At 48.2% G+C, this 17,206-nt stretch overlaps 1 protein-coding gene across 1 annotated transcript in view; it reads right to left on the reverse strand.

The window, feature by feature from the left end:
* Nucleotides 1-295: 295 nt before the first annotated feature.
* The window catches only part of ST6GALNAC3 (ST6 N-acetylgalactosaminide alpha-2,6-sialyltransferase 3), a 409,118-nt gene continuing 392,207 nt past the window's right edge, over nt 296-17,206 (reverse strand). The window contains exons 4-5 of the mRNA XM_063939049.1: nt 6,790-6,897; nt 296-5,764 (exon numbers count right to left, since the gene is read on the reverse strand). Coding sequence (XP_063795119.1) covers nt 5,584-5,764; nt 6,790-6,897 — 289 coding nt within the window. The 3' untranslated portion in view covers nt 296-5,583. The remainder of the gene's footprint in view (nt 5,765-6,789; nt 6,898-17,206) is intronic.

Genomic DNA, 17,206 nt, shown 5'->3' on the forward strand with positions numbered 1-17,206 from the left:
TTTATGTTCCATTCTGTCATTTAATACCGCAGTACAAGAGTTTTTTCTAATACCAGTTTTCTTTTTGTGCATGAGGTTTGAGGTGTGCGGTACCTCATGAGTTGCAGTTGCTCATTTCTATTTGTATTGTTATTTTACATATATGTTGCAGTACTGCAGTTACGTTATCTTCAGGCTTACTTTGGTTCTTTAGATTTGAATTTCATTTTATTTTATGACCGGAACAAATAAAAGTCAAAATTTCCACCCACTGCTATTTTTGTTTACAAAAAAAGTTTATTATGTAAATGCGTTACAAAAATGTTTCATGAATGTTCCCAAAGAGTTTATATCTGATAGCAAACACACAATTTCTGTTAGGTTCTAAACAAAACATACAAGTTACACCGGAAACATATTCCGCAAAACATGGCCGGAACAACAGTAACATCATTCAAAAGGGGAATTCATTGGTACGCTCTGAAAATCAATATGCGGTAAAACGCGCACTGTACAGTAAATGCAGACATCAAAATAGCTACATATATGTGTTTGTATATATATATATATATATATATACACACACACAAACATATTCACTATACAAGGGTTGTTCAATAAACAAGGTAAAAAGATCTCTCATTACGCAAATTTATTCTACTCGTACATATACGTATAATCAGATTATTTTTCCACATAGTCCCCATACTTGTCTAAGCATTGTTCTAATGGTACACCAAGACATCTATCCCGGCATAGATGAAATCAGTGTCAAGTGTCTGAAGCCAGGATGTTACGGCTTGCAGAACTTCACCGCTGGTTGCGAATCGCTTCCACCCAGGTGCTTCTTCTTTGGTGCCAGGTCAGCGCTGCAGGGATCGTCATCTGTGGTGGAGGTGCTTGGCCGGCCGGATCGCTGATCATCTTGAACGTCTGTCCTGCAGTTATCAAATGCACCAAACCCAAACCTGTTTCCGTGACTTGACGCTATCACCGCACACCGCGACAAGCTGGCGATGTCAGTTGCTGATGTTCCATTTATACGCAGAAATCTGACCACACTGTGCACCTCAATGCGCGACCGTGTTTCCGCTAGCCCCGCCATCTTACACCTGATGCTGGGATAGTATGACAGATATAGGGTGCAGTATAATGGGGGGAAGCAATGGTCTACCTGCCCTGACCTGGTGGGAAATTAGGATGAAATAGAGAACATTACACACGTGAGAGATCTTGTTACCTTACTTATTGAGCCACCCTCGTAGTTACGCATGTGCAGGGCTGTTTCGTTAAAATATCCCTACTTAGGGCTCTCTGGAGCGAGTAATGATGAGTAATTTGGACAACAGGTACTTCAGAAGATGTGCCATTTATTGAAGAAAATTGATTAGTTACAAATGTTGTCACCAGGTAGCAATACAAATCACTTGAAGAGCGATACAATTGCTTAGGCAACACTTTACTAAAGAACAGGTCATCAGCCGCAGCTTTCAGACATCTTGGCCACCCCAATTATTGAACCTCCGCCTAATGTATTGGTTGGTTGTGGAGGTTTTTGAAGAAGCCTGTGTATCGGGAAGGGTGTCAGATCTGTAAGATATCCTTAGATGTCAAGTACCGATTATCCCTAGAGACATGTTATGTTCTGCTATAGAGAATGCTTTTCTTCTAATGGAAACTGTTGTTGATCACAGTGGAGGACACACTGAACAATTATAATGCTCTTCAAGTGACTTGTTTCGCCACACCACTGCCTGGTTTGCAAAAATTTGCAACCAGAATATTTTTTTTCAGTGAATGGCTCTGAAGTATCTGTTGTCCAAACATCTCTTGATTTCAAGCCTTAGAACTGACTATAGAGTGCTCAAACTAGGGATACTAACTTATTAGCAACCCTGTATACACCGCATACACATACAGTACATATATGTAACACGCTACGACAGCATTATGTGCTCAGCACTGAGAGGTATTGTGTATATGAAGTAGATATGTATAAAACACGTCGCTCGCTACAAACGGCTGAACTAAAAAAATATATTGATACAAAAGTAATTGTTATCTTCCATGCTTCATAAAAAAACAGCAATACAAAATTATTTCTCAGCTAAACGTCTACAAAGAGGAACGTCATTTAAAGCATAATTATGTCAAGTATTTGTTCACAGTACTTGTTATTACAACAGTGTTCACGATCTGAGATCCAAGAAGGTTCTGCAGGTAGACACACTTGGCATGCGAGTGTCGTCAGCGCAATTATGGCGGCTCCTTGGATGCGCCACTAACCACACCTACCCTAATGTCCAGCACACGGGGCCTGGGCGGCAGTACCTTGGCTGTGTACAGGTGAATACAGTAACACGTGGACACCAGGGGCCGTATGCTGGATGTATCTGTCTTTCCGTGGATTCTGGAGTGAAGTGGGGGTGACAATGTGAGTGACATGGGAGGGGTCATTGGAGGATCTGTCCAGACATTTGCTGATCGGGTTGTTCCATTGGAAATGTAGCCAGCCACAGCACTGCTTATTAAATGTGAGTGCTATTCATTTACTGTCAGACCGGTTTCGGGGGGAAGGAGGTTTATAGTGTTTGTTCGTTGACAGCTTTCCTGGCGATGAACAGCAACTTTCCATGTTCCAGACAAACAGAACTTAAGACATAAATGGTTGGTAACCGGCTGCGAACACACAGTCCTGCTCCTAGTGGCATAGGGGGTAATTCCAAGTTGATCGCAGCAGGACATTTTTTAGCAGTTGGGCAAAACCATGTGCAGTGCAGGTGGGGCAGATATAACATGTGCAGAGAGAGTTAGATTTGGGTGTGGTGTGTTCAATCTGCAATCTAATTTGCAGTGTAAAAATAAAGCAGCCAGTATTTACCCTGCACAGAAATAAAATAACCCACCCAAATCTAACTCTCTCTGCACATGTTATATCTGCCTCCCCTGCAGTGCACATGGTTTTGCCCAACTGCTAAAAAAAATCCTGCTGCGATCAACTTGGAATTACCCCCATAGTCCCGATTTTAGGCGTCTGTCCTGTCAGAACTGTGGGCCTAATTCAGACCTGAACGCACGCTAGCGTTTTTTGTAGCGCTGTGATCAGGTCAGAACTGCGCATACGTATGCACCGCAATGCCCAGGCACAGGTACAAAGCGGATCATTGCTGTGCGATGGGTTTTACGAAGAATCCATTCGCACAGACGATCGCAAGGAGATTGACAGGAAGAAGGCGTTTGTGGGTGGCAACTGACCATTTTCTGGGAGTGGTTGGGGAAACGCAGGCGTGTCCAGGCGTTTGCAGGGCGGGTGTCTGACGTCAATTCCGGTCCCGGACAGGCTGAAGTGATCGCAGTGGCTGAGTAAGTTCTGGGCAACTCAGAAACTGCACAAAGTTTTTTTGTACCGCTCGGCTGCACACTTGCAAAGCGAAAATACACTGCCCTGTAGGCGGCGACTATGCGTACGCAGGACTGCAAAAAACTGCTAGCGAGCGATCAGGTCTGAATTAGGCCCTATGACGTGACTAAAATGGAAGTCTAGAGGTACAGTATGTCACCCTTCATGTTGCTTGTAAAGGGGGCGCCACATGCACCTCACAGTGGGGCGGACAGCAGTGCTAGTGTAAGGGTGGAGAGGAACTTTGGCGGAATCCTCGTCCTCCGTCATGTGTACCAGTGCAGTGACCACTGTAAGACATGAATGGTGTCCCTGTAATCATCAGATACATCTCTGACAAAGTGGAAACTGCTAATTTAGAAGATTAGTAGTAATTTTAATTCCCTACAAAAGCTGCTGCCACTTTGTCGGTCTTGTCGCAGCGAAGCTACAACTTTGTCGCCACAGTAATCCCGCGCTCATCTCAATGATTACAAATAATTTTCTTTTGAATGAAAATAACTATGATTTCTGCCATTTTAGGCACATTAGTCCTATAGCCACAGTATATAGAGCATGATGATAACGGCCATCAATTCAACTGATATCTATTAAACTGCTGACACATCTCATCGGAGACCGATAAAATCGCACGTGAGCGTCTGTAATGACAGGGAGGATATATTGTCATAAATGTACAGTAACCACACACACAGCGACCCCCTGTGCTTGTGTTATATAAGTAGGGGGCCCGGATATTAGTTTTCATTACAAAGAAAAAGTTATTTTAAGGAGAATTCTGTCAATGAGAGACTTAGGGGGTCATTCCGAGTTGATCGCTATCTGCATTCGTTCGCTGCGCAGTGATCAGGGAAAAAAATGGCACTTCTGCGTATGCGGCGCAATGCGCACACGCGTCATACTATTGCAACGAACTGTGTCGTGTAGCGAAGCATTTCAGTCGCACTGCTGGTCGCAGAGTGATTGACAGGAAAGGGGTGTTTCTGGGTTTCAACTGACCGTTTTCAGGGAGTGTTCGAAAAAACGCAGGCGTGCCAGGAAAAACGCAGGCGTGGCTGGGCGAACGCAGGGCGTGTTCGTGACGTCAAAACAGGAACTGAACAGTCTGTAGTGATCGCAAGCGCTGAGTAGGTTTTGAGCTACTCTAAAACTGCACAAAAAAACTTTGCCGCCGCTCTGCGATCCTTTCGTTCGCACTTCTGCTAAGCTAAAATACACTCCCAGTGGGCGGCGGCATAGCGTTTGCACGGCTGCAAAAAACTGCTAGCGAGCGATCAACTCGGAATGACCACTTTAAACCGGCCACCCCATGTGCTGCAATTGTTTTCTTCCATCTCCTTTACAGAACAGCGACAGTTTATAAGCCCTTTCTGGCAAGTGTGCGGCCGCCTGTGGCTTGTGTGGGCTGAGCCATGCTGTAACCGGCTTCTGTCTCTATAAGAAGCTTTTTGGCAAAGACCTACCGACCCCATCATGCATGGCGTCCGTGCCTGGGTTCTCCCTGGGTCACACAGAGACATCACAAGGGCATTAGTGAAGCCAAAGAGCTGACAATCCTCTTTGTCTAAAGGCAACGAAAAGAACGTCTGAGGTCAATTGTGCAGGAACAATACAGTCCAGAATGGAAATTGTGACATAAAAATGAATATCAAAACAAGGATGCAAGCATTAAATAAACACAATTAATACGTAAAATCCCAACTGATCAGATACATTTAAAAAAAATGAAGACATATGGCGGCTTGGCATTATCATATGGCGGCATGGCATTAGGGCGGTAACCAGACTGGACAGGGGTGCATTTAATGCTGACGCACAATCAGTGCACTGCAGGCAAGGTAAGTGGTAACAGTTTGTTGTAGGATGTCTGTACCTTGTTAGTAAATAAGCCTTAGCGCTGTTTGGTTGGTTGCGTACCGCAGTGGTCTTATTGCTCAGACTAGCTGTGGTCTCCTGCGTCATTTCATTATAGGGACCCATATATTGCCCACAGCTTACAATATCCAGGTAACGACTTCTGACAAGGAGAAAACGCCACGTTACACCCAATCCCTTTGCATAAAGTGCATATAACGTACAGTAAGTTCTGCGTGTGATTCTGCGGACTGATATTCATCCTGTACTGAGGCTACAAATGCTTCTTGCTAGACGCACGCTGTGGTCGTTATATTGAGGTCAGCGCGCTGGAGTCGTGGATATCGAGGTCAGGACCAGCCGGGGTTGGTGAATGTTATATTGTGCAGCTTTGCCCACTTTGCAAAGACTCGTTTTTCCGTGATAAATCGATGTCCGCCATACGGCGCATTTTCATGTAGGATATATTCCTCACATTCGTATCTTCCTGGCTCGTAGTAATGATAAGGAACTCTCCGGAAACTGTTCGTCCTGAAACAACAAAATATGGAGTTCACGTTTGCCGAATTATTTTTATTTTAGGAGACAAACTAAAAATGTTGCCAGAAAACCGCTGTTTTGGACGATATCAGTAACCCGCCAGACTGTAAATGCAAATCTGCGGTATGCTTTCCACCCGCGGCCGCCCTTAACCCACCAATGATGTCACATACAGATATCTGGGAATTACTAGCTCTCACCTCAGCCCTGGGATCTAACCCTCACTTACAAAGCCTTCATCCTTTCCACGCCCCTCACATCTCTGACCTCATCTCTGTCCACGCTCCCTCCGGCCCTCTCAGCTCCTCCTCTGACCAACACCTCCCCTCAACCCTGGTCACTTCTTCTCACCCTCGTCTTGCTTCAGGTGCCACCACTCCTTGGATCTTTCTACCACACCCAACCAGCCTCCTTGTTTTTAAAATGTGCCCTTAAAGCTCATCAAAACCTTCTCCTAACTCAGTACTTCTCCAACCCACCACCCTCTGACTGTTCTTCCCATCCGCTTAACACGTCAGCTATTACGGGCAGGGCCCTCCTCCCTCTTGTTCTTCCCTAGCACTGTCCATATTACTAGTGCTCCGCTCCCTTGTCTCTTCCCCACCTGTGACTCATTCCCACCTGTGACTCCTGTTAGCGTCAGCCACTGTTATCTGCCCTGGCCAGTCAGCAGTGTGATATTAATGTTTGGTACTTATGCCACGTCATTCCGCTCTGCATTATACTTAAGTTATTAATAATAATTATATTCATGGCTGCCCCTTGCTGCTAGGAGAGAGCCTACGGGGCATGTTAATTTGGCCTTTAAGGTGCCCACTGGGCTACAGATCTATCAATGTGTGTTGCACTAAAGATGCAATGTATGATGTATGTGACAGCCGTTGTGGCCGGTGACACTTGTGGAGCAGCCGCACCGTTACTCCATGCCGGTTATAGTTATAACGTGAGATTAGCGGCACGCTGTGCAGTTATAGTAATATAGGACAAAAGATACAAATGACCCTCGATGACCTTACTTGCAGTAAGTGTCGTTTATCATCCCGTAGGCGCGGATTCCGTTGCAAGCGTCCATTGCCAGGATCAGCGTGAACCAACCAGTGCTGAGATAGGATCCTGACTGAACCCTGCAAGACAAGGAGAATCGGGTAAGGTCTGGGTAGAGAGATCCACCAGGTCACATTATGACATGAGCCAATCACACTGCAGTACGTCGGCGACAGCACAGCTGAGACATCTGCAGGCTACATTCGAGGCCCAGCTAGCCCTACATCAGGGACAGGACAAGGGACGTCTCTTCATAAACCACAAATCATTCATGGAACTCAAAAGTAATGATAAAAAACATCAATACAGATACTAAGCAGCAATACACAAATATGAATATCTGGCGCTAAAGTTAATAAGACTCATAACCTGGCCTCTACCAAGTACTATGTAAACAATAGGGAAGGAACGGCTGCGCAATGTGTTGGAGTAATGAAAATAGGTAGCAGCTTGCTACCGTAGCAGAGTCCAAAGTCAAGGTGTGCAAGAGGGCAAGGTACTAACGCGTTTCGTCACATATCATGTGACACCTTTGAGAAAGTCACATAATATGTGACGAAACGCGTTAGGACCTTGCCCTCTTGCACACATTGACTTTGGACTCTGTTACGGTAGCAAGCTGGTGACTGAGCCATTCCTGCTCCGGCTCCACATCCCGGCGCAACGCCATTGCCGTCTGCCGCTCTCATCAGCACGCCGCTGACAACCTGTTGCACCTGCCTGACGTTAGTACAACTACCTCCCTGCTGCACAGTAAACAGTGGGCACTGCAAGACTATACAGCCGAGGACGCTCGGTCTGTACCAGCCCACAGAGAGGTATTTATCCATCCATCCGGCAACAGGTTATATTTGCTACATTGAGACTGCATACTCCGGCAACCTTACTCTCATTACCAATTGATTGGTTGTTCATTTATTGTGGACACTATTTCTGGATATCGACACCAGACACATTGTTATATCAGCATTGCAGGTGCTTACCCACAGCCTATATTCCTATATAAAAATCAAGGTGCTCAACTATCCAATTTGGTATAACTCCTATTATAGATATACAATTCATTTTTTATGTGATGTTATCTTTATAAATAAATTACTTTTTATTATATACACGTCAGTTACCTATTTTCATTACTCCAACACATTGCGCAGCCGTTCCTTACCTATTGTTTACATTTGCCTCAACTAAACACTCACACAGTGTTTTTACGGCAGCGCAGGTGCTGGAGCAACTATAATTAATACTGGTTGGATTTTTATATTCTAAGGCGCTATATAGCAGGTTTTCTGTTGTTTTTACCAAGTACTATGTGGCTGATTCGCATCTAGAGCGCTGTACTGTTCAGTGGGTGCGGCAGCCGGGGGAAAGCCTGATGACGGAGCTTTTCATACACCCCTGCGACGCTCCCACAAGTCAGGGTAACCCCATGTGATAGCACTGACACCCTATCTCATGCAAAGACAGATGCGGCGCAGTTGCATCCGACTCTCAATGGGACGCGCTCACGCACAAATTTATAAAGTCATTTCTGCGCAGTTTGCGTCCATGAAGAGAAATCTGTGTGACGCCCCTGCAGCTCCCCCTTGTTACAAGACTGAATTTTGCCCCTACATAAACCTCGCCTTCGCTCTGGATGCACCAATACGCTAGATATAAGGCTCTACGTTTATGGGTCTGATTCCGATTTGTATGCACAACCCTACTCAGCAGCGATTTTTCAGGCTATGGACTTGCTACGCAACGCAAGTGATGCAGCCGCCTAGAAAAGTATAGAGACGCTTGACGGAGCCAACGCATAGTCATCATCAACGCAGACACGATGAACATCGGCTCCCCGAGTGAGTCTATGGTCACGCAGCGTGGACGCGGCAGTAGCGACACTGGCGCCATGTTTCCCTATGTACATGATCGCAGCTGAAGGTAGATACATACCCTGAAAAATGGTCATTACACGCCTACATTTTTTACCACCTCTCCCAAATTATTCCTTCCTGTCAATCACTGCGAGTGACAACGCAAAAGTACCTTGGCACGGGCGCAGCATGATCGCGGCACATGCTGAGTCGTCTGATAATCGCTTAAATGCGTGACCATCTGCACTGCGTACAAATCGCAAGCAGCCCCATTGTGGTGTGTACATCTGAGCGCACACACCTGGAGACACAAGTGTGCAGACAAATCTTTGCTGGTCCGACTGTAAATCAGGCAGATACAGATTCGCTTGTTCCAAACGTTTGCAACCAATAAACTGCATTATAATGAGAGACTGAATTTCATGTGTTGTGTTATTAACACCGGGGAAAAAACAACAACTTCACTTTCTAATTAATGTCGTACTATGAGCTTTATAAAGAGCTTATATAATGCACACAACCTGCTGCTTGCTGGGTAATCTATATCTCTGCATGGAGCCGTCACGTCGTACTGACCAATGTGCCGGAGGGTCTATACAATCCTCTATACGCTGGATTAAGTACGGTTACACAGAACTAGCGCTTATCAGCGGGGGACCCGTTATTATATATTATTTTATTATATATATACTCAGTATAAATCTCTCCTATAATAATCTGGACTATCGCTTAGAATTTCACTAACTCAAACTGGAATTGATGGTATTAATTACATTCAGGTGACGATTATTAAATAGATTTGATAACAAATTGTTATTTGTTTAATGACTGTGTTATATGTGTCAGTAACAGCAGAGACAGTATAGATATCTAAATTCCCAGATCTTTTCTGAATGTATCTACAATATACAGCATGTGTATTCTGTATGCTGCCTGTCTTCCCCACAGTTACATCTGGCAGGTACACAGGTGACGTGACTGCACACAGGTGTAATTCCTGTCCCCACAGAGGTACATGTGTATTCTGTATGCGTCCTGTCTTCCCCACAGTTACATCTGGCAGGTACACAGGTGACGTGACTGCACACAGGTGTAATTCCTGTCCCCGCAGAGGTACATGTGTATTCTGTATGCTGCCTGTCTTCCCCACAGTTACATCTGGCAGGTACACAGGTGACGTGAGTGCACACAGGTGTAATTCCTGTCCCCACAGAGGTACATGTGTATTCTGTATGCGTCCTGTCTTCCCCACAGTTACATCTGGCAGGTACACAGGTGACGTGACTGCACACAGGTGTAATTCCTGTCCCCACAGAGGTACATGTGTATTCTGTATGCGTCCTGTCTTCCCCACAGTTACATCTGGCAGGTACACAGGTGACGTGAGTGCACACAGGTGTAATTCCTGACCCCGCAGAGGTACATGTGTATTCTGTATGCGTCCTGTCTTCCCCACAGTTACATCTGGCAGGTACACAGGTGACGTGACTGCACACAGGTGTAATTCCTGTCCCCGCAGAGGTACATGTGTATTCTGTATGCTGCCTGTCTTCCCCACAGTTACATCTGGCAGGTACACAGGTGACGTGAGTGCACACAGGTGTAATTCCTGTCCCCACAGAGGTACATGTGTATTCTGTATGCGTCCTGTCTTCCCCACAGTTACATCTGGCAGGTACACAGGTGACGTGACTGCACACAGGTGTAATTCCTGTCCCCACAGAGGTACATGTGTATTCTGTATGCGTCCTGTCTTCCCCACAGTTACATCTGGCAGGTACACAGGTGACGTGAGTGCACACAGGTGTAATTCCTGACCCCGCAGAGGTACATGTGTATTCTGTATGCGTCCTGTCTTCCCCACAGTTACATCTGGCAGGTACACAGGTGACGTGACTGCACACAGGTGTAATTCCTGACCCCGCAGAGGTACATGTGTATTCTGTATGCGTCCTGTCTTCCCCACAGTTACATCTGGCAGGTACACAGGTGACGTGACTGCACACAGGTGTAATTCCCGTCCCCGCAGAGGTACATGTGTATTCTGTATGCTGCCTGTCTTCCCCACAGTTACATCTGGCAGGTACACAGGTGACGTGAGTGCACACAGGTGTAATTCCTGACCCCGCAGAGGTACATGTGTATTCTGTATGCCGCCTGTCTTCCCCACAGTTACATCTGGCAGGTACACAGGTGACGTGAGTGCACACAGGTGTAATTCCTGACCCCGCAGAGGTACATGTGTATTCTGTATGCGTCCTGTCTTCCCCACAGTTACATCTGGCAGGTACACAGGTGACGTGACTGCACACAGGTGTAATTCCTGACCCCGCAGAGGTACATGTGTATTCTGTATGCGTCCTGTCTTCCCCACAGTTACATCTGGCAGGTACACAGGTGACGTGACTGCACACAGGTGTAATTCCCGTCCCCGCAGAGGTACATGTGTATTCTGTATGCTGCCTGTCTTCCCCACAGTTACATCTGGCAGGTACACAGGTGACGTGAGTGCACACAGGTGTAATTCCTGACCCCGCAGAGGTACATGTGTATTCTGTATGCTGCCTGTCTTCCCCACGGTTACATCTGGCAGGTACACAGGTGACGTGACTGCACACAGGTGTAATTCCCGTCACCGCAGAGGTACATGTGTATTCTGTATGCTGCCTGTCTTCCCCACAGTTACATCTGGCAGGTACACAGGTGACGTGACTGCACACAGGTGTAATTCCTGACCCCGCAGAGGTACATGTGTATTCTGTATGCTGCCTGTCTTCCCCACAGTTACATCTGGCAGGTACACAGGTGACGTGACTGCACACAGGTGTAATTCCTGTCCCCGCAGAGGTACATGTGTATTCTGTATGCTGCCTGTCTTCCCCACAGTTACATCTGGCAGGTACACAGGTGACGTGACTTCACACAGGTGTAATTCCCGTCCCCGCAGAGGTACATGTGTATTCTGTATGCCGCCTGTCTTCCCCACAGTTACATCTGGCAGGTACACAGTTGACGTGACTGCACACAGGTGTAATACTCGTCCCCGCAGAGGTACATGTGTATTCTGTATGCTGCCTGTCTTCCCCACAGTTACATCTGGCAGGTACACAGGTGACGTGAGTGCACACAGGTGTAATTCCTGACCCCGCAGAGGTACATGTGTATTCTGTATGCTGCCTGTCTTCCCCACGGTTACATCTGGCAGGTACACAGGTGACGTGACTGCACACAGGTGTAATTCCCGTCACCGCAGAGGTACATGTGTATTCTGTATGCTGCCTGTCTTCCCCACAGTTACATCTGGCAGGTACACAGGTGACGTGACTGCACACAGGTGTAATTCCTGACCCCGCAGAGGTACATGTGTATTCTGTATGCTGCCTGTCTTCCCCACAGTTACATCTGGCAGGTACACAGGTGACGTGACTGCACACAGGTGTAATTCCTGTCCCCGCAGAGGTACATGTGTATTCTGTATGCTGCCTGTCTTCCCCACAGTTACATCTGGCAGGTACACAGGTGACGTGACTTCACACAGGTGTAATTCCCGTCCCCGCAGAGGTACATGTGTATTCTGTATGCCGCCTGTCTTCCCCACAGTTACATCTGGCAGGTACACAGTTGACGTGACTGCACACAGGTGTAATACTCGTCCCCGCAGAGGTACATGTGTATTCTGTATGCTGCCTGTCTTCCCCACAGTTACATCTGGCAGGTACACAGGTGACGTGAGTGCACACAGGTGTAATTCCTGTCCCCGCAGAGGTACATGTGTATTCTGTATGCCGCCTGTCTTCCCCACAGTTACATCTGGCAGGTACACAGGTGACGTGAGTGCACACAGGTGTAATTCCCATCCCCGCAGAGGTACATGTGTATTCTGTATGCCGCCTGTCTTCCCCACAGTTACATCTGGCAGGTACACAGGTGACGTGAGTGCACACAGGTGTAATTCCTGTCCCCGCAGAGGTACATGTGTATTCTGTATGCCGCCTGTCTTCCCCACAGTTACATCTGGCAGGTACACAGGTGACGTGAGTGCACACAGGTGTAATTCCTGTCCCCGCAGAGGTACATGTGTATTCTGTATGCTGCCTGTCTTCCCCACAGTTACATCTGGCAGGTACACAGGTGACGTGAGTGCACACAGGTGTAATTCCTGACCCCGCAGAGGTACATGTGTATTCTGTATGCGTCCTGTCTTCCCCACAGTTACATCTGGCAGGTACACAGGTGACGTGACTGCACACAGGTGTAATTCCTGACCCCGCAGAGGTACATGTGTATTCTGTATGCGTCCTGTCTTCCCCACAGTTACATCTGGCAGGTACACAGGTGACGTGACTGCACACAGGTGTAATTCCCGTCCCCGCAGAGGTACATGTGTATTCTGTATGCGTCCTGTCTTCCCCACAGTTACATCTGGCAGGTACACAGGTGACGTGAGTGCACACAGGTGTAATTCCTGACCCCGCAGAGGTACATGTGTATTCTGTATGCTGCCTGTCTTCCCCACAGTTACATCTGGCAGGTACACAGGTGATGTGACTGCACACAGGTGTAATTCCCGTCACCGCAGAGGTACATGTGTATTCTGTATGCTGCCTGTCTTCCCCACAGTTACATCTGGCAGGTACACAGGTGACGTGAGTGCACACAGGTGTAATTCCTGTCCCCGCAGAGGTACATGTGTATTCTGTATGCCGCCTGTCTTCCCCACAGTTACATCTGGCAGGTACACAGGTGACGTGACTGCACACAGGTGTAATTCCTGTCCCCGCAGAGGTACATGTGTATTCTGTATGCCGCCTGTCTTCCCCACAGTTTCATCTGGCAGGTACACAGGTGACGTGAGTGCACACAGGTGTAATTCCTGTCCCCGCAGAGGTACATGTGTATTCTGTATGCTGCCTGTCTTCCCCACAGTTACATCTGGCAGGTACACAGGTGACGTGACTGCACACAGGTGTAATACTCGTCCCCGCAGAGGTACATGTGTATTCTGTATGCCGCCTGTCTTCCCCACAGTTACATCTGGCAGGTACACAGGTGACGTGAGTGCACACAGGTGTAATTCCTGTCCCCGCAGAGGTACATGTGTATTCTGTATGCTGCCTGTCTTCCCCACAGTTACATCTGGCAGGTACACAGGTGACGTGAGTGCACACAGGTGTAATTCCTGTCCCCGCAGAGGTACATGTGTATTCTGTATGCCGCCTGTCTTCCCCACAGTTACATCTGGCAGGTACACAGGTGACGTGACTGCACACAGGTGTAATTCCTGTCCCCGCAGAGGTACATGTGTATTCTGTATGCGTCCTGTCTTCCCCACAGTTACATCTGGCAGGTACACAGGTGACGTGACTGCACTCAGGTGTAATTTCCGTCCCCGCAGAGGTACATGTGTATTCTGTATGCCGCCTGTCTTCCCCACAGTTACATCTGGCAGGTACACAGGTGACGTGACTGCACACAGGTGTAATTCCCGTCCCCGCAGAGGTACATGTGTATTCTGTATGCTGCCTGTCTTCCCCACAGTTACATCTGGCAGGTACACAGGTGACGTGACTGCACACAGGTGTAATTCCTGTCCCCGCAGAGGTACATGTGTATTCTGTATGCGTCCTGTCTTCCCCACAGTTACATCTGGCAGGTACACAGGTGACGTGAGTGCACACAGGTGAATTTCCCGTCCCCGCAGAGGTACATGTGTATTCTGTATGCCGCCTGTCTTCCCCACAGTTACATCTGGCAGGTACACAGGTGACGTGAGTGCACACAGGTGTAATTCCTGTCCCCGCAGAGGTACATGTGTATTCTGTATGCCGCCTGTCTTCCCCAGTTACATCTGGCAGGTACACAGGTGACGTGACTGCACACAGGTGTAATTCCTGTCCCCGCAGAGGTACATGTGTATTCTGTATGCCGCCTGTCTTCCCCACAGTTACATCTGGCAGGTACACAGGTGACGTGACTGCACACAGGTGTAATTTCTGTCCCCGCAGAGGTACATGTGTATTCTGTATGCCGCCTGTCTTCCCCACAGTTACATCTGGCAGGTACACAGGTGACGTGAGTGCACACACGTGTAATTCCTGTCCCCGCAGAGGTGCATGTGTATTCTGTATGCCGCCTGTCTTCCCCACAGTTACATCTGGCAGGTACACAGGTGACGTGAGTGCACACAGGTGTAATTCCCGTCCCCGCAGAGGTACATGTGTATTCTGTATGCCGCCTGTCTTCCCCACAGTTACATCTGGCAGGTACACAGGTGACGTGACTGCACACAGGTGTAATTCCTGTCCCCGCAGAGGTACATGTGTATTCTGTATGCGTCCTGTCTTCCCCACAGTTACATCTGGCAGGTACACAGGTGACGTGACTGCACACAGGTGTAATTCCTGTCCCCGCAGAGGTGCATGTGTATTCTGTATGCCGCCTGTCTTCCCCACAGTTACATCTGGCAGGTACACAGGTGACGTGAGTGCACACAGGTGTAATTCCCGTCCCCGCAGAGGTACGTGTGTATTCTGTATGCCGCCTGTCTTCCCCACAGTTACATCTGGCAGGTACACAGGTGACGTGAGTGCACACAGGTGTAATTCCTGTCCCCGCAGAGGTACATGTGTATTCTGTATGCCGCCTGTCTTCCCCACAGTTACACCTGGCAGGTACACAGGTGACATGACTGCACACAGGTGTAATTCCTGTCCCCGCAGAGGTACATGTGTATTCTGTATGAAGCCTGTCTTCCCCACAGTTACATCTGGCAGGTACACAGGTGACGTGAGTGCACACAGGTGTAATTCCTGTCCCCGCAGAGGTACATGTGTATTCTGTATGCTGCCTGTCTTCCCCACAGTTACATCTGGCAGGTACACAGGTGACGTGAGTGCACACAGGTGTAATCCCCATCCCCGCAGAGGTACATGTGTATTCTGTATGCTGCCTGTCTTCCCCACAGTTACATCTGGCAGGTACACAGGTGAAGTGAGTGCACACAGGTGTAATTCCTGTCCCCGCAGAGGTACATGTGTATTCTGTATGCCGCCTGTCTTCCCCACAGTTACATCTGGCAGGTACACAGGTGAAGTGAGTGCACACAGGTGTAATTCCCGTCCCCGCAGAGGTACATGTGTATTCTGTATGCGTCCTGTCTTCCCCACAGTTACATCTGGCAGGTACACAGGTGACGTGACTGCACACAGGTGTAATACTCGTCCCCGCAGAGGTACATGTGTATTCTGTATGCCGCCTGTCTTCCCCACAGTTACATCTGGCAGGTACACAGGTGACGTGAGTGCACACAGGTGTAATTCCTGTCCCCGCAGAGGTACATGTGTATTCTGTATGCTGCCTGTCTTCCCCACAGTTACATCTGACAGGTACACAGGTGACGTGACTGCACACAGGTGTAATTCCTGTCCCCGCAGAGGTACATGTGTATTCTGTATGCTGCCTGTCTTCCCCACAGTTACATCTGGCAGGTACACAGGTGACGTGAGTGCACACAGGTGTAATTCCTGTCCCCGCAGAGGTACATGTGTATTCTGTATGCCGCCTGTCTTCCCCACAGTTACATCTGGCAGGTACACAGGTGACGTGACTGCACACAGGTGTAATTCCTGTCCCCGCAGAGGTACATGTGTATTCTGTATGCCGCCTGTCTTCCCCACAGTTACATCTGGCAGGTACACAGGTGACGTGACTGCACACAGGTGTAATACTCGTCCCCGCAGAGGTACATGTGTATTCTGTATGCCGCCTGTCTTCCCCACAGTTATATCTGGCAGGTACACAGGTGACGTGAGTGCACACAGGTGTAATTCCTGTCCCCGCAGAGGTACATGTGTATTCTGTATGCCGCCTGTCTTCCCCACAGTTACATCTGGCAGGTACACAGGTGACGTGACTGCACACAGGTGTAATTCCCGTCCCCGCAGAGGTACATGTGTATTCTGTATGCCGCCTGTCTTCCCCACAGTTACATCTGGCAGGTACACAGGTGACGTGAGTGCACACAGGTGTAATTCCCGTCCCCGCAGAGGTACATGTGTATTCTGTATGCCGCCTGTCTTCCCCACAGTTACATCTGGCAGGTACACAGGTGACGTGACTGCACACAGGTGTAATTCCTGTCCCCGCAGAGGTACATGTGTATTCTGTATGCTGCCTGTCTTCCCCACAGTTACATCTGGCAGGTACACAGGTGACGTGAGTGCACACAGGTGTAATTCCTGTCCCCGCAGAGGTACATGTGTATTCTGTATGCCGCCTGTCTTCCCCACAGTTACATCTGGCAGGTACACAGGTGACGTGAGTGCACACAGGTGTAATTCCTGTCCCCGCAGAGGTACATGTGTATTCTGTATGAAGCCTGTCTTCCCCACAGTTACATCTGGCAGGTACACAGGTGACGTGAGTGCACACAGGTGTAATTCCTGTCCCCGCAGAGGTACATGTGTATTCTGTATGCCGCCTGTCTTCCCCACAGTTACATCTGGCAGGTACACAGGTGACGTAACTGCACACA

Source organism: Pseudophryne corroboree, chromosome 9 (assembly GCF_028390025.1).
Source record: "Pseudophryne corroboree isolate aPseCor3 chromosome 9, aPseCor3.hap2, whole genome shotgun sequence".
In the NCBI taxonomy this organism is placed as follows: domain Eukaryota; kingdom Metazoa; phylum Chordata; class Amphibia; order Anura; family Myobatrachidae; genus Pseudophryne; species Pseudophryne corroboree.